Source organism: Fundulus heteroclitus, unplaced genomic scaffold (genome assembly GCF_011125445.2).
Source record: "Fundulus heteroclitus isolate FHET01 unplaced genomic scaffold, MU-UCD_Fhet_4.1 scaffold_715, whole genome shotgun sequence".
Classification (NCBI taxonomy): domain Eukaryota; kingdom Metazoa; phylum Chordata; class Actinopteri; order Cyprinodontiformes; family Fundulidae; genus Fundulus; species Fundulus heteroclitus.
Window position 1 is genome coordinate 32859 of NW_023397160.1, and position 16683 is coordinate 49541.

General features: G+C 38.3%; 1 protein-coding gene across 1 annotated transcript; it reads left to right on the forward strand.

Annotated features, from left to right (window-relative positions):
• Nucleotides 1-5655: 5655 nt before the first annotated feature.
• On the forward strand, nucleotides 5656-16683 carry LOC105925443 (arrestin domain-containing protein 3-like). Its single transcript, XM_021315814.2, has 7 exons — nucleotides 5656-5982; nucleotides 6895-6936; nucleotides 7804-7864; nucleotides 10731-10881; nucleotides 11290-11386; nucleotides 11458-11714; nucleotides 16250-16683. Exons 1-7 carry the CDS (start codon nucleotides 5718-5720, stop codon nucleotides 16499-16501), a joined length of 1125 nt encoding a protein of 374 aa, XP_021171489.2. The 5' UTR covers nucleotides 5656-5717; the 3' UTR covers nucleotides 16502-16683.

Here is a 16683-nt window from a genome sequence, read left to right on the forward strand (position 1 = left end):
GATATTGTCTGGTGAATATCAGCCCAAATAGCTGATATCAGGACAATAGTTGAAACGAATGATTTGAGCACTGGCATTATTTTAACAGCAAACTCTGCACATACACTAGAATAAAGGAGTGCCAACTTCTCTTCAAGTTCAATAATTTATTAACAAAAATAAAATGAACATCCAGAGAACATCACTATATAATGCTGTTTATCTGAATTAACACTATATATCAATTAGTAAATCCTCTCGACTGGGCTAGTGAAACTTAGCTAAACTACTAAGCAGAATTAAGATAAAAAGAAGCTAAGGAACTGTGTACACACAACATAAACAAAAAGGACAAATAAAATTGTTGAAAACTGTCATCATAATGATACAGTGGATCCTGGTTCACTCTAGAGTGAACCAGTTATATAAATCATTATTTAAGGAAATAACATATTAAAGAATAATTTGCTCTGTAAAAATCAAAAACCTTTAGGACACTTGATTTCTATTAATGTAATTATTTCTCCAGGAAATAATCAAAACTCGAATTGGTAACTTAGGAAGCTAGTCCCTGTACCGGACGACGACAGGAAATAACGTGTGTCGGAGGGCATGCTGTTAATGTTGATATTATTTTCAGAAGTTAATCCTAAAGTTACATGAAACACCATTAAATCGACATTAATGGTCCGTATTAATGCTGTACTAATGCTCGTAGCACTATCGAACCATGGCAGAACTAAACGAGACAAACATTATGTTTAAAACGAACTGTTTATCTAGGGTATTAGCAGAAGGTTATCCGATATCTTATAGTGCTATGCTAGCGGACATTCGGCACTAATTTAAAAAGACGTTTAAGCTCTATTTGGTCTTAATGAGCAAACTGAACAACACAAACATTAATTTTCCATTAGTATATAAAATTTAATTAATGTTCAATAAAATTTTATTTATATATCGCCAATTCACAACACATGTTATCTCAAGGTACTTTCCAAAGTCAAATTCAATCAAATCATACAGATTGGTCAAAAGGTTTCCTATTAAAATGATCTAAATGGCAGAGGGAGCTTCAGTACTGGACCCTCGTACACAACAATGTGATATGGTAGATTTCTGGAAGCCAGAGAGTGCCCGCTCCTCACACAGAGATTAAGTATGACCATTTGTGTACACCCATTCAAGGGCGATCACCATGTACCACAGATTAACAGATTATTTGGACAAAGTGTGCGGCAATTACTTCAAATGTTTTAAAAAGTCAAATACACTTGTGTCTCATACTACACAGTGGATGCATTGACACGGTTGGAAACCTTGTAAATGGGAGAATTACGAGGGAACGTGGTTTAAGGGATCAAATATTTTCTAGCTAATGATGATGACTGGCCAATATGGCGCTTTAGACTCCGAGCATTGCATTTTGCTATAACCTGTTGTGGAAGGCTACAACACCCTCTCAGGTGCTGAAAGGCTGCTCTCCAACCCCTAGAGTGCATAGAAGGTATGCGTACCGCTCACACCCATGCAACGCAGCATCCATCGGCTTACTAAAATGCTTTGTGCTGTGTTTTTGTGCGTGTTGAACATGAAACAGTCCCAGAATAAAATCTAATAAATCTTTTTGCATATATAAATCAAGTGGAGCACTATGCAGAAAACAGTAATGCTCCACTTGTGAAATTAAAAAATAAAATAAAAAAATAGCACAATGCAATGCTTGGAGTCTAAAGCGGCATATTAGTAGGTCATCATCATTGATCAGAAAATCTTTGATCGCTGAAACTGTGTTCCTCCTAATTCTCCCAATTACAAGGTTTCCAGGGGTGCCAATGCATGCACTGCACTGAAATAAAAACTTGACAAATTTGTGAGGTCAGGCACCGCATGCTGGACAAAAAGGCCTGGCTCTCAGTCTCTGCTCATATTCACCCTAAAAGTGTTCTATCAGGTTGTGCTCCGGACTTTGTTCAGGACAATCAAGGTCATCCACACCAAACTCTCTCACCCATGTCTTTATGGACCTTGCTCTCCTCTGGTTTGAAGAGGAAGGGACCATCTCCATAATATTGCCACAGAGTTGGGAGCACAGAGTTGTCCAAAATCTCTTTGTAAAACGAAGCATTCAGATATCCTTTCATTGGAACTAAGGGGCCAAGCCTTGCTCCTGAAAAGCAACCCTAAACCAGAACCCTCCCTCCACTGAACTTTACACTGACAACATGGTCAGACAAGTACCATTCTCCTGGCAACAGTCATACCCAGTCTCATCCATCAGATTGCCAGATGCATAAGCACAATTCAAACGTTCCTCCATTGCTCAAGAGTCCAGTGGTGGCATGCTTTAAACTACTGCATCCAATACTTTGCATTGCACTTAGTGATGTATGGCTTGGATGCAGCTGGAAACCCATTCCATGAAGCTCTCTATGCACTGGCTGTTAGGGCCATATTCTGAGTGTCGTGCATCTATTTTTGTCTGGTGTAACACTTGAAGTCCACAGTAGGTGACACCATGTATCAATAAATAGAACAACAGGTAATCACTTGGGAGTTGTGTTGATGATGGCAGAAATACACAGTAGCCACCTCAAATTAAACTTTATATAAGTACTGCATGAAAATTGGGGAGATTATAATATATATATATATATATATATATATATATATATATATATATATATATATATATATTTTTTTTTTTTTTTTTTTTTTTTTTTTTTCCCTAACCTAATGGTCCAACTAAGTAACAGCTGAGACAACTTGCCAATTATAGTTTGGACGTTTTTAGCCAGTGTTTTGGAAATATTTCTAAATAACTTCAAATTTTTTATGAATCTTACCTCAGCTATGAGGTACAAGGTTCAGTTTTTCTGAATGATCCAAGGATAATGAATAAGGAACTGTTGCTTTTTGCTGTATATGGCACATTTTAAAGAGTATGTGGTGATCCACAATCAAACGTTTCAAGTGTACACACGGATCTAGAGATAATACTCTAGTACGTGGAAAGTGTACTATCTGGAGGCCCCAGTGTGGATCGCTGAATGTTATTAAATCTCCAGACATGAGTAAAATGTTCTGACAGGCACCAGCATTTTGAGTAGTGGTGCTCTAGTGGTTAGTAGCCTGGCTCTGCATGAGTCAGTCTGGTCAGGCTCCATACTCTCCAGTCTAAAACCGACTGGACCAATCACAGCATGGGAGGTGGGACTTTACCATGCGTCACTCTCAGCGCCAGAATTACCCATAATGCACCAGCACTTTTCAGTGACCATAACAGTCAAGATACATACAGAGATTTTTGTTGTTTGGTACCTTGGAAACTTAAAAAATACATGTGAGTACTTCGTCAGGGAGAGAGAGGCGAACAAAACGACTCGTTTATGCCATGAAGACAGAGTAGTTGTTAGACTACACTGTCTTGTTTCTAACAGAACACCAAAAATAAACTTCACTGTTATATTAAATTAACTTACTTGCTGTCCAGCAGAAAGCCTGCAACCTCTGCGTCAGTTCTGACTCTTCGCTCCCTTAGAATTATCTCCACTCCACCTGGTAATAATAGCTGCACCGATATAGACTCTACTTTTTTATTGCTTTTTCTTTTCTTGGTTACTTTCACTTCTCTCTCGCTGGGCAAAGAGTATGCGTGTTTCTCCATTTCAACAGAAAATGGCAAATAGAATGAGCTATTGCCGTCTTTGCTTGTTTTCTACTCCTCCACCACCGACAGTGCAACTTCATACAGAAGAGAGATAGGGAAACGCATAAAGCTGAGAGTTTGTTCCTTTTCGGCTTCTGAAATCAGAAATAGCGGCGCAACATGGCCCCTGCCAGTGGGTGCACCGACACCTTTGTATTTATAAACTACTAATTCTAAGTTGAGAATACTTAAAATTTTAATGTGAGGTTGTTAGACTTTGCCATAACATGTATTTATAAAAGAAATACTTGATTTTTCCTAATTAAAAGCCAAATTAGTTACACACTGTCCCTGTAAGCCTTGATTCATCAGTGACTGAGTTTTTCAACATTTCTGTTGTATATGTACTTTTAAATATTGCTTCAGTATGGATCAAATAATTTGTTTCAGTCTTGTTTCGCCTTGTGATAAATCTTTAGCTAATTACACATCCAGTCAAGTTTTACAGTTCCCCCCCTGTCTGGCAAAAATGTTGATCTTTTTTATTTTGAGTTAAGAATTGTGAAAGGGTTCTCTGGCTCCTCAAAAATGCATCTTCACTTTAGAGTCTCTTTCATCGCTGAAGACATGGTTAGTAAAAGTTCTATGGCATACTGTTGTATGTCTTTAAACTAAGTACAGACTTCACAAATCTGTGACCAATGCCCACAGCCTCAGCATCCTAAATTAATGTGACACAAGTAATTTACAAGGTCTGCTTGAAAATAAATCAGACTCACCAACAGACTCAAAAGATTGAGTTGGTGTTTCAACATTAGTGGCATAATGTGTGTCTAGAACATTTTGGTGAGGTAAAAACTCCCCTTCTCACACAGATTCTAATGAAATGCTAACAGGACACCTGCTGAGATGCTTTTTAAAGGCAGAAAAGCTACCAAAAGAATGTGAGCCCCCCACTTGACCTGACAGTACTATAAGTTGCACCTTTGCTGAGAAAAAACATGTCATTGTTTGATTTTAGACCTGCGTGTTTATTAACAGGAATAGCTGCTTCCTCTTTCTCATCAGGTAGCCTTTAGTCAAACAGAGAAATGATCCATGTGCATACATCAGTGATGCTTTTAGGTGGGGGTTGTCCTGTTGTATGATTGAACAGTGAGTCACTGAACTGGCATTGTATACCAATTAAATACAGTTCAACACTATAATTGTTCCTTCATAGCCACCATCCTGTAAGGGTATTAATCAAGTGCTGCGTCTGACAGACATTAATTGCTCTCTTTCAGGATATAATCCTGAAAGAGAGAACTTTAGAACATTTGAAGTACCATGAAAGATGGGAAAAGTACAGAAGTGTTGGCTACTTCCTCTCATGGTTCACACATTGTGGAGTGCAGATTGATAGTATCATCAGGTGTGGCTGAAGATGAGGAAGAGGATTATGGAACATTGAGTGTTATAAAAAGTGAAGGCATGTTTAAGGGAACTGTAATGTTTCCTCATCATCCTCTAAATCCGATATGAACATGTTTGTCAACCATCAGTGATTAAGATAAGATGAAGAGAGATAAGAGTATAAGAGATGAAATTCTTAATCGTCACACAATGGGGAAATTCGGGATTACCAGGTTCTTTATTGCCAAGCGGGATTCTGATAGTTCCAGGAGAAGCTGACCCCTTCATCCATTATTTGCAGTAAATTAAATTAGGGCAAGGTTTAAATCCTATGACAATGGACTGTAGTTCTTCGCAGACAACTTTTGAAAATGTTCTTTCACCAATGCAGAGTGAGAAGCTACACATGTGCTGTCTTTGAATTAAATAATAAAAAGAAGACAGAAAGTTACATAAACATGCAACAATAGGTGTTTAGGTTTTATTGGGCAGGACGGGAAAGGCCTCTTTTTGCAAACACTTTTATAGTTCTTGATCATAACATCAGGTGTGACACGGATAGCTATTGCGGAGCCATAAATACATAAAGCCCATCCCATCTGCTATCCAGAGACGTGCTCCTGCTGAAAGCGGTGGTGCTCTTTTTCTTTTTCCTCACTTTTGCTTAAGAGTTTGGGTTTTCTCGTCAGACATCATGCCGTCGTCGACCATAAAGAATATAAATGTCACTTTTAAATCAATGAATAATAAGTACACCTTGACATATGGAGACACGTTTGCAGGTGAGGTGACGGTGGAAGTGGAAAAGGAATGCCGGATCAACTCCCTGTACATTGCATTCAAGGGGAAAACGAACGTAATGTGGACCGAGCCGGGCATCAACAGCACTAAGTTTTACCATGCCAAAGTCAAGTACTTCAGCGTCAGACAGTACTTCGTTACCAAGAAAACACCAAACGGTAAGCTTTATTTTTAGACAATGCATGTTTCCTTGAAGTAATTTTCTCAACAGAATCTCAACGTTCTAAACAAAAAAGTATTCATTTGAATAAATAGTAATTATATACAAAGAATGGCATGGATATTAACCAGCTGTTTTCCCCGACAAACTAGAATTTAACCTAAATATCTTTTTATAACCAAAATATAAAGACCATAAAATCGCTGGTTCAGAGAAACAACAGAATTTTTAAAATGAAAATATTTGTTATGTATTAAAAACACATAACCGTTGTTTTTTTTTTTGTTTCTTCAGTTTATGACATGTAATCAGACTAAAGTTAGGCTCTTTTTGGTAATAGAAGAAACTTTCAAAACAATTTCCCCCAAATTCAGAAATGGAGATAAACTAAGATCTCAAGCATTTTTGGGAATCCCAAAAGGCAATGGCATCAGGTCTTTGTAGGTGTGTGGTGGGTTAGTACACAACATTCACTAAATGGAGACATACCTGTGGGTGTATTCAGAGACACACCCCACACACACTGCTTACTTCTGGGACCTTCCTTTGTGAGCCTCAAAAAGTCTTCTTAATATGTTCAAAAAATTAGTTGACATGTTAACCAAACCACAAGCAGCTTACAAAGGCATGAAATCACCAGAACCCTACCAGTGGGTTCTGGGTCTTTTCCGGAGTCTCCCTCTAGCACCTGGAAAACCTCCCAAGCGAGGTGCCCAGGGGCCATCCAGATACCCAAGATCACCTCAGCTGGCTCTTTCTAATGTGGACATGCAGCGGCTCTACTTTGAGCTCCTCCAGGATGATAGAGCTCCAAGGCTGAGTCCAGCCGTGATCAATGTCTGTTTGTTTATCAAATGAGAAAGCCCAATATGCATAGACTCTTTTGATCACTGTACTTCTTTCTTTATAGGAAACACCCAGATAGTACTGAAAAACCAAAGTGGAGAAGCATGTAAGTGTTTCTGGACTCTTTTCCATATCTATAAGCTATTTAATGACTTTTAAAGCAATTACTAATCTGTGTCCAATATATTTACTGGATTTGCTTTTAACCTATAAACCATCCAGATCACTCAGATGCTGGTCCTCTGATAGCACTCAAATTAAGAGCATAAACGCACTGTTTGGTGAGGAGACATTTTATTTTTTACAGACCTCGCTTTGGAAAACAGCCATCCTGAAAACCTAACGGCAATGAAATTTACTTTTCTTATTTTTGTAAAATGTTTGTGACACATACTCTGCCCTACCAGTTAGAGCACTAGACATGACCGTATTAGCTCAGACTAGCACACAGCAAACTAGTGCAAAACTGCTGCACTTGATCAGAAATACTGTCTGCTATCTGTTAACTGTTGATGGTTCATTATGTTTCTGTCACAGGCACATTACATTATAACATTATACATTCTTGCACATATTTGCTTGTTTTTGCTTTTGCTCCAGTTACCTGCTAAAGGGGCATTTGTTTATAACTCAATATACCCATAAAATAAATTATATTACAGTTCAAATTGGCTTGGAGATCAAGGTAAATTAAAATACTTTGAACTGTGATTTAGATGAGAACAGCTCAATAAATGCATTCCCTCATATTTGGGACCCAAACAGAGAGCTATGTTTTTGTCTTTTATCTTGTATGAGCTCTCGTAGTGTAATGACTTCTCTCCTTTTTGATGTCTCCTTTGAAAATGCAGCATATCTCAGAAGTCTTACCTTCAATTCTGAATGTATTTGTAAAGAAAAAGATATGATTCAATTGTACCCATTTTTTTGTAAATCTTTCAAATGTCTTATTTTCTATTTTATTTTTTTTTAGACTCAAATGTTTTGACTCCAGGAACTCACGTCTATCCATTCTCCTTTCAGTTCCCTAATGAGTAAGAAACACACTGCCTCTCAAAAGTGTACACTCCCCTGGTCAAATGGCTGTGCCCGTATTCACAAAGAATCCTAAGACTAAAAGTAGCTCTTAGTGACATCATTCTAGGAAAAATCTTAGAAGTTCTCGTATTTTCAGATTTTTCTCAGAATTTTACCGGTAAGATAAAAATTATTCACAAAGTGTCTCAGGCCCTCGGAGAGCTCCTAAAGTGGAAAAATGTTAGGAGTAGTGAGGAGGACTTTTAGCGAGCCTAAGAGTGTCTTTAACAGGGAAGCTGGTGGAAACAGAGAGAGCTGATTGGCTCATCCACCACCTAAACAGTGGAGGAAATTAGCACATAAATTTTGTAACAATTATACAATTATCAATATGCAAATAAAATAAAGTTCTTCATTCCCATAGAGGGAAATTAAGTAGTTTCAGCGGCCCGACGGGTTAAAGGTGTGGCTCTTGTAACATCATTTTTTTGAGGATAAAAAAATATTAGAAAATATATTGAATAATCATGAATAAAAAGTGGAAAAATGTACAAAGAATATATATAAAAGAGGCAGGAAAGTATTTTCTGTATTGCATGATAATGTCAGCAGCCTAAATTGTCATCTACAGGTTCGCTTGTGTGATGCCATCTCTTCGCTTGTGATTGCTGCAGTGCTTCTCACTTTTCAGGCACTAAGACGTGCAAAGAAAACGATGCACTGATACACTTCAAAGTCCGCGTATTAGCATCCTGATCCGGGGACCAATTTACCTTTCAAATCTCCTCTATTCTCCTCCCAGAGTTGTGGGACAGGTGCAATGCTGACCAGTTAAATCTTTTCCATATTCTTTCGGTTGTTTTATCAAATACATTCACTTTATACAAGCAGGCAATCCCAGTGAAACACTGGAGAGCATATTAGATGAAGTAGTAAAACGACTGGTGAGTAAACATAACAATAAGCAAATCAAAAGAATGATGAGGACAAAGTGCGTTTAAACATTTTGATGCAGTGTGACAATCAATTAATTTTCCTGCGTTTCATCATTATGACACACATTTTTTTTATCCAGACTAATTAGTTAATTTCTCTCTTTTGATTACTGGTAGCACGTTTGTGTTGTTTTTCTTCTTCTACTATCAAGCAATCACAGCTCTTAGAAGTCAGCATCACACCTAGCAACAGGGTCAACCACACCTCCTCAGTAGAATAAAAATCTCCGTCGAGTCCTCAGAGTCGCTCTCAGCAGCGATCTGAATACCTCTTAAGTTATGACTCTTAGGTAAATATTTTAAGGCAAAGAGAAGCTCTGTGAGAGGACTCAGAGAATCTTTGTGAATATGGGTAAATTATTTTTGTGTTTAAAAGTTTTGACTTTGATAACTCAATTTGAATTTTGTTTCCACATTCTGTTACAACTTACCAAAAACAAAGGCAAACGTAGAATGAAATTAATAACAACAATAGCCATGTTTGGCCCCCTTTTTCACGTTTTGTTGTTGGGTGAAGTGCCTCCTTTAGATTTAAAGAGACAGAACCAAAATGAGTTGCTCTTAAACGCAACTCAGAACATGGGTAAAAAAGGGGAACGTGGGGTTAAATTGATGATGAATTCAGACCACAACATTACAGTTCCACTTTATATAGGCGATAATTGCATTATTTCAATGTAAAAAGGAAGAACTGAAAAGCATGATATGTCCCCTTTAAAGGGAAATAAAAAAGTATAAAACCTTCTACTCCTACAATTAATAGGTTGTTGAGGCACCTTTTGATTCACTTTTGGCATTTAGGCTTCTTGTGTCAACATGCCATACATAAATTACAGAGAATCTGATGATTCGAAAACAAAGTTTAGCTATCCTAGCACGTCTTTCTAGAACCTTTCATTCATATCATGGCTGACTGAGGAATGAAGGAATTCAGGAATAATTAGAGAAAATATGAGAAAACAGCGACTTTATGGAAGCTCAAAACCTAATAGAGACTGAAATTGGTCAAAGGTTTAATTGGTCAAGGTGCCAAAAAGCTGACAGCAACAATGAAGGAGCTACAGCAATTTCCAAAAGGTGCTGGTTGAGTTTCAAATATAAAATCCATCCCCTGTTTTTCCATAAACCGAAATGAACAGAATTGCAACACAAAATTACTTTCAAGAAAAGCATCCAGACTTGTTTAAAATCTCCTGAAGTTTTATGCAAGGGTGTTATGATTTGATCAAATCAAAGATGAATTTCTGGGCTATATTTCATAATGCTAGAAAGTGGAAGAGGGATTTTCAGCATCACTATTTGAGTTAAGGTATCCAATCCAAACATCAAAGGAAAGACCTCACGGCAGAGAAAGGTTCAGGGACAACCAAGTAAGAACATCAAGTGACAGAAAACCTGTTGAGTAACCTGAAAAGGGAGGTGGAGAGCAGATATGAGAAAGAATTTGATAGATTTGGACAAAGGTAGAGAGAGCAAATATTGTGAAGTTGCCAAATCCTAAAGATTGACTCATTTTCCAGTTTAATCTAAAGGATTCATATGAAAAAACTTCTAAAATAATTTCCCAATTATTTACCATGGTCTCAATTTTTCACATCACAAAAACCTGACATTTCAACAATGTTTTGTACAGATGTGGGAGTCACTTTAGGTAATGCCTGAAGAAACAATTTCCTTATCAAAATTATCAAATACAAGCCTTGCAAGTAAAAATACTATGATAGAGCTTGATATAGTTGCTTATAGAGCTTGATAATGTTCATTTTAAATACAATTACGGGTCCTACCACATGCATTTGCTTTGGTTTTGACTATTTTCAGAAATAGGTGTCAGCTTTTTTCTGCATGACTCTTACTATCACCTGGTCCTTTTGATTTCCACTTTTAGGGGCATTCCTTGCTCCTTCAGCGGCAGACATGGAATGACGTCATACTGCCTGGAGGCTGTTCTGAGCAGAACAATGAAGAGGAACAAGAAGAGCTGGATCCCGATAAGTTTTGCTGCAAAAGCAGACATAAACTCAATCCCTGGGTTGATGGTATGATCTGACCTCTACTTTCTGTAATAGTTTATATGTTGAAAAAAAAGTATAAAACGGATTAAAAATGCAGGCTGGTGAGAAAAATCTCAGAGTTTAAGGTGCATTTTGATAGCAGGAAGCTTAACCCCAAGAAAAGCTCCTGGTATGTAAAACAGGAGTCTGGGGTGGAGTTTCAGAGGTCTAAACATTTTGAATTTGTTGTTTTTATAGCATTATTTAGTCATACCAGTTTAACATAGTCCCCATCTCAAAGTTTCTGAGAACTTTAGATCTAATTGAGTTTAAATGACCGTCTGTTTACAGGCACCTATGTATAAAGAGTGAATAACTCCTCCAGTCAAAGTCCAGAGTCCTATTTTATGAGACACAGATTAAAAAAGTGTTATAGATTGAGTTGTCTTCTAGGAACCTGTACATGAATCGGTGGAAAAGAAGATGAAAGTTTTCACGTCAGGAAGTGTCGCCATGGATGTTAAACTTGAGCGATCAGGTTTCTTCCAAGGTCAGAGGTCTTCAAAGTGATAATTATTTGTGATAAATCGCCGTTTTGATTCGTTTTTGTTTCTGCCACAGGAGACGACGTGAGCGTTTTAATTAGGATTCAGAACAATTCACCCCACGATGTGAAGCCCAAGTACTCTATATACAGGAAGGACAGTTTCTTTGCAGGGGGGAAGAGAAAATGCGTGACGACAGACATAATCAAAGAGGAGGGAACACCCATCCCTCCATCTGCCTCAGAAAACGTTGCAAATGTCTTCACCATTCCCAAAGATCTGCAGCCCTCCATGCTCAGCTGTAGCATCATCAAAGTCGAGTACAGGTTCAAGGTAAGCCGCTCCAACAATGATAATTAGATAGCAGCAATGTGGTCATCAACCTTATGTTACATTGAAGGGTAAAAAAATCACAAAGCAGGACAAACTAATCAAACCTTCTGTATGGCTTGTTTAATGTGCAGCAAAGATTAGAGAAACTCTCTCTCATATGAAGGCTGAACACAAGAAGCAGTGTTTCTGTCTGGCACATGTCCTACAGGACTTCTGCTTATTGCGGTCCTACACATACTTCTTAATAAATCAGAATATCCTTAAAAAGTTCATTTAGTGCAGTAAATCAAGTCAAACTAAAATCCATACACTAGATTTATAGATTGATCCATTTTGAATGTTTAGTTCAGTTAATTTTGAGGATTATGACTTACAACAAATTAAAACCCCAAATTAAGTTTATTTGAAAATGTTAACACTACATTAGTCCATTAAAAAAATATTTTGAATATCTAATAGCCAGCCAACAAAAAATCCAGCCATTTGCATGAATATTTGCTTCAACGTGTCGTCTCATAGGTCTGTGGCTTTTCCGAGGTGTTAAGGAATTAATAGGAATTTTACATAGAACAAATAAAAAATATTTTACTACAGAAATGTTATGTTATGACCAAGACAACTGAGGGGAAGACATGTCAGTTGTGTTGCAGGTTTGTTAGTAAAAATCTGGATGTTGACAAATGGCCGCATCATTTCATATATCAATGAAAAGTTGAGTGGAAGGAAAATATAGGCCCGTTTACACTACACCTAAAAACCAAGCCATGCCGAGACCGGTCCGAGCTTGGTCCAGTTAACTGAGATAAATGCAGCCGTTTACACACAAGAGTTATCTCGGTTATCTTGGTTCCTTGGTTGCTCCTCGCCTCCTAGTGGCAATGTGCGGTACTACCGCTCTCTGGGATTGAAGGCGGGACCGAGCAAATCAAAATGGTGGCGCCCGTCACATTCAGGATGTTTTTGTTAGACAGAGTCGGCTTTTGGGACGTGGATAAGACAAATGAACGTCTAATAAGGATTTACAGACGCAGGAAACAACAACAGACGCTGAGTTTCATAAGCAGAGTCATCACTGGAAACCGTGTGGCACGGTAAGGAAGCTAGTATTATTATGAATGTCTGAAATTTGTCTGAATGGAGTGTGAATCGGGACGTGCAGCCAGACACGCCGGGAAACCCGCTGACAGTCAGCTGACTGTAAGGGGATGACGCGGTCTGCTCATGCGCTCCTCGTTATCAGGGAACCGGGCCAAATAAAACCAGGCCGAGACCTACTAGGGAACTGGTCTGCAGTTAGCGCGGTCCGGTTATCGTTAGCGCGGTCTGGTTCAGTCTGCTGACCGTTTACACACAAGAGTTATCTCGGTTACCGAGCTCGGACTGGTCTCGGCTCGGTTAAAAAAGTGTAGTGTAAACGGGCCTTTTGGTAAGAACTGCTGCACAAGCAACAACAAAGCTTTGTGAAGATTCTGATGTGCAGCCAGAGCAACCACACACGCATACATTCGGTCCATGTATCCCAGGCATTGGCTGCAGCTGTTGTCTACCACGCAGCATCAGACACAAGGTCAGCCACTTCTTATGTGGGCTAAGGAGAACGGAGGACTGCACTGCTGGTCAGTGATTTAAAGTCCTGTTGTGATTTGAAAGTAAAATTTGCATTTCATCAATATCACAGAGTCTGGAGGGAGAGAGTGGAAAAAGAATCCAAATCCCTTGGAGTCCAGTGTGAGGTTTCCTTGTTCAGAGATGATTTGTGGAGCCATGCCATCTGCTGGTATTGGTCCTCTGTGTTTTATCAAGTCCAAACTGGCCATTACTACGCAGTACCAACGGCATTATAAAGAGACTGATCAACCAGTCATTGATGTTTTTTCAGAGAACCCACACATGCAGAGGGAGAACATAATTACTCCATACATGTAGAGCCCACGGTGAGATTCAAACCCAGGACTGCAAGACAGTAGGCAATAGTACTGGCAACAATTCCACTGGACAGCCCTAAAACTCCAAAATAAAACACAAAACAATTTATTGAATATCTATTAATTATTATCTTAAGAGGAAAAAAGGAGACAACAGACCCTATAATGCAGATAACCAGGCGTGTGCAAAGTGTGGCTTGGGGGCCATTTGCGGCCCCTGTGCTGATTTTGTGCGGCCCTCCAACTGCATTTAGAGAAACATTTGGCCCACCAGCACTTTTTACTTTTAATTAGGGCAAAAATACTACAGAAAAGTCAAGATGTTACAATTGAGTAAAACACAAAACATTTGTGTTTAATAATCACACATTTTATATGCTCTTTAATTTCATAGTAAATAGGGCTACATCTAACCAATGACTTCTGCATAAATGCAGATTTGTTTATTTAAAATGATCATATTCTGAAGAGCAGGTAAAACAAAAAAATCACAGTAATTGTTTGCTTGTTATTTTTTTGTACACATTTTTTGGCCCTTGAGTTCTTGGCCCACGAGCCTAAAAATGTGGACACCCCTGAGATAAGCTGAAGCTGTTAAAGCATCCAAGGCTTCCTGAACACCTCAGCAGAACCAGAGCCAGATTACCTCCCTGCAGCGCTGCATAATTTGTGCTGTCATTCGAAGCGAGCCTTAATCTTAATATTCTGTACAGTGCAGGGATGTAATTTTCACTGGTTTCACATTTCTGCATTAAAGCACCTTTTTATTGGTTCCATGTAACATTCAGACTTTCTAAGAAAACATATTAGGTGTTTATGATCATTGAAATAAACTGAAATAAATGCCTGTGCTAAATGCTTTGTGGGTCGTAGATCTTTACATTATCTGTTTTTGAACTAACTGAAAAAGTTTTTGTTGATATTAGCACTATAACAAATTGTGGAGTAGCTCTACATGTTGTCTGAATGCTCGTTATCTCCTTGCACAACAGTAACATGTTACTAGTGCATGGTTTGTGCAGTGATAGTAGATCTATTTATGGGTTAAGCTAATCATTATCAAACCACTACTCACTTTAGAGCTGATTTATGGCCACGTTCCTTTCTAAGCAACAAGACAATTTAGTAATCTTTGAAAGAAGTCCTGATCAAAAGATTTCCAGGCCAATCAGCTTTGAACAACACCTCCACGAAGCCCAATCAGCATCCAGAGTTAATCTTAAAAGGTTTTTATATCCACGACTACAGCTCAAGCAGATCGTCTCGCCAACCAGCAGTCTATGGACTGAACAAACTTCGTCTATCTCCACCCCACCACCAGTTTCAGGCCTTGGGAGGGGTGGGGGACTTCTTTAATATGCATAAGCAGGTGTTCTCATACAACTGCTTATGCATATTAAAGTAAAATCCAGCGCTAATGTTTCCTGCCTCGGTCTGAGCGCCAAAGTCTTAAAATAATTGTATCAATTGTCTTTTTCTTTCCGTGTGAGTTTTTCAGATTGAAATGGAGTTTATAGTCGCTGGGGAAAAAAGCATGATAAGCATGATATGATTTAAGTATGTTATTTTGAGCAAGCATTCAGAAAAAAACGAGGCAGGGGGCTGGTCTTAGAAACCTGTGAGAAAAAAATCCTTTAGTCCATAATTTTCTATTCGGGAGGTTTAAAGCCAATAGGTCTTTGGAGCTTAAATACTGTGTTCTTTATGTCACTGCTATAGTTGACAAGAAATATATTTTTTGTCTTCTTTTTTTTACTGATCTGTCTATTAAGCTGAGGAGTATTTTTCTAACTCAGTAATTGATAGGTCTAACCTTAAAACCCAGAAGAACCGGGCTGGTCTTGACCAAGACCACTTTAAAACAAAATCAGGTCTTGAAGAATAGTTTAAACCTCTGCAGATTGCAGTAGGTTGAACTATGCTGGGAACAGATGGAAAATGCATTGAGTTAATCAACGTGGTGAAATTGATTAATGGATCCTTTGTACGTGGAGTAGAAGAGGGTGGAGTCGGGTTCTAATGGTACAAAGTGTATTTATTGACTGTGTTTATTTGTACTGTAACCCCTCCATTCACAATGGTTATCAATCAGCAATCGATTGGGTTTTATTTATAGCAATTTGAAACATTGCAAAATTGTCTTTGTATACATTTTTCTTTTGCTTATTCTCATTCTTTGCCCCTGCAATATTTGAGGTAAACATTCTCATTTATTCAGGTGGTCTTAAGGCTCCAAAGGTTAAAAAAATATTGCCACTGTCCCGTCATCAGAGGTAAATGACATCTCCTGCTGACAATGGCATCGCGAACTGGCCATTGGACTTTTTTAAACCTTTCATCTTTTTCTCCTGTTGCCTTTGTAAACGAGGCTTCTTGGATGAGAAGGGAAATGTTTGGCTGTCCCGTTCACTTCGTAGACATTACTGGTATTATTGCAATGATTTTTTAATGCTCTGGGGTATTTTAAATGGACAGCAAACTCTAATGTAATACTGCATTTGTGTAGCTAAAACTGAAAGCTTTCATGGTTACAAACTTCAGCTGTTTTGATTATCTCTTTTAAGATGTTGACAGCGACGTTGAAGTAACAACCTTTTTTTTCCCCAACAGGTCTACCTTGATGTGAAGCATGCTTTAGACCCAGAGATTAAAGTTAATATAGTCATCCTGCCAGCCTCTGAAGTGCCTTCTGTGGAACCTGCTGCCGACTTCACAAATGGCTCACAGGGGAACTGTGGGAATCCTGACCATCCAGCCAGGGGCTTTGCACGTCCATGTCCACCAGCAGAGCCCTCGACTTCTAGTGGTCCTACCTATGGGGCATTTGGAACGAACCATCCTTGGAATGATGTTTCCTATTAATATTAAACATGACAAAAAGACAATTATAGCTGCTTTTAAAGGTTAAAAACTAACAACTAACATACCAGATTGAGACAATTTTACATAAATATTCTATTTCTTACATAATTTCTGTATTTTAACTTTATCTTTGTCATTAATAATAGATCATATAGTAATGCTCTATCACAAATTTGGATAAT

Excerpts from the sequence above, each read along its gene's own strand:
- LOC105925443 (XM_021315814.2), top strand. The coding sequence starts at position 5,718 with ATGCCGTCGTCGACCATAAAGAATATAAATGTCACTTTTAAATCAATG. Across the intron at positions 10,882-11,289 it reads ACTCAATCCCTGGGTTGATG|GAACCTGTACATGAATCGGT; the intron begins GTATGATCTGAC and ends GTTGTCTTCTAG. Across the intron at positions 11,387-11,457 it reads GCGATCAGGTTTCTTCCAAG|GAGACGACGTGAGCGTTTTA; the intron begins GTCAGAGGTCTT and ends TTTCTGCCACAG.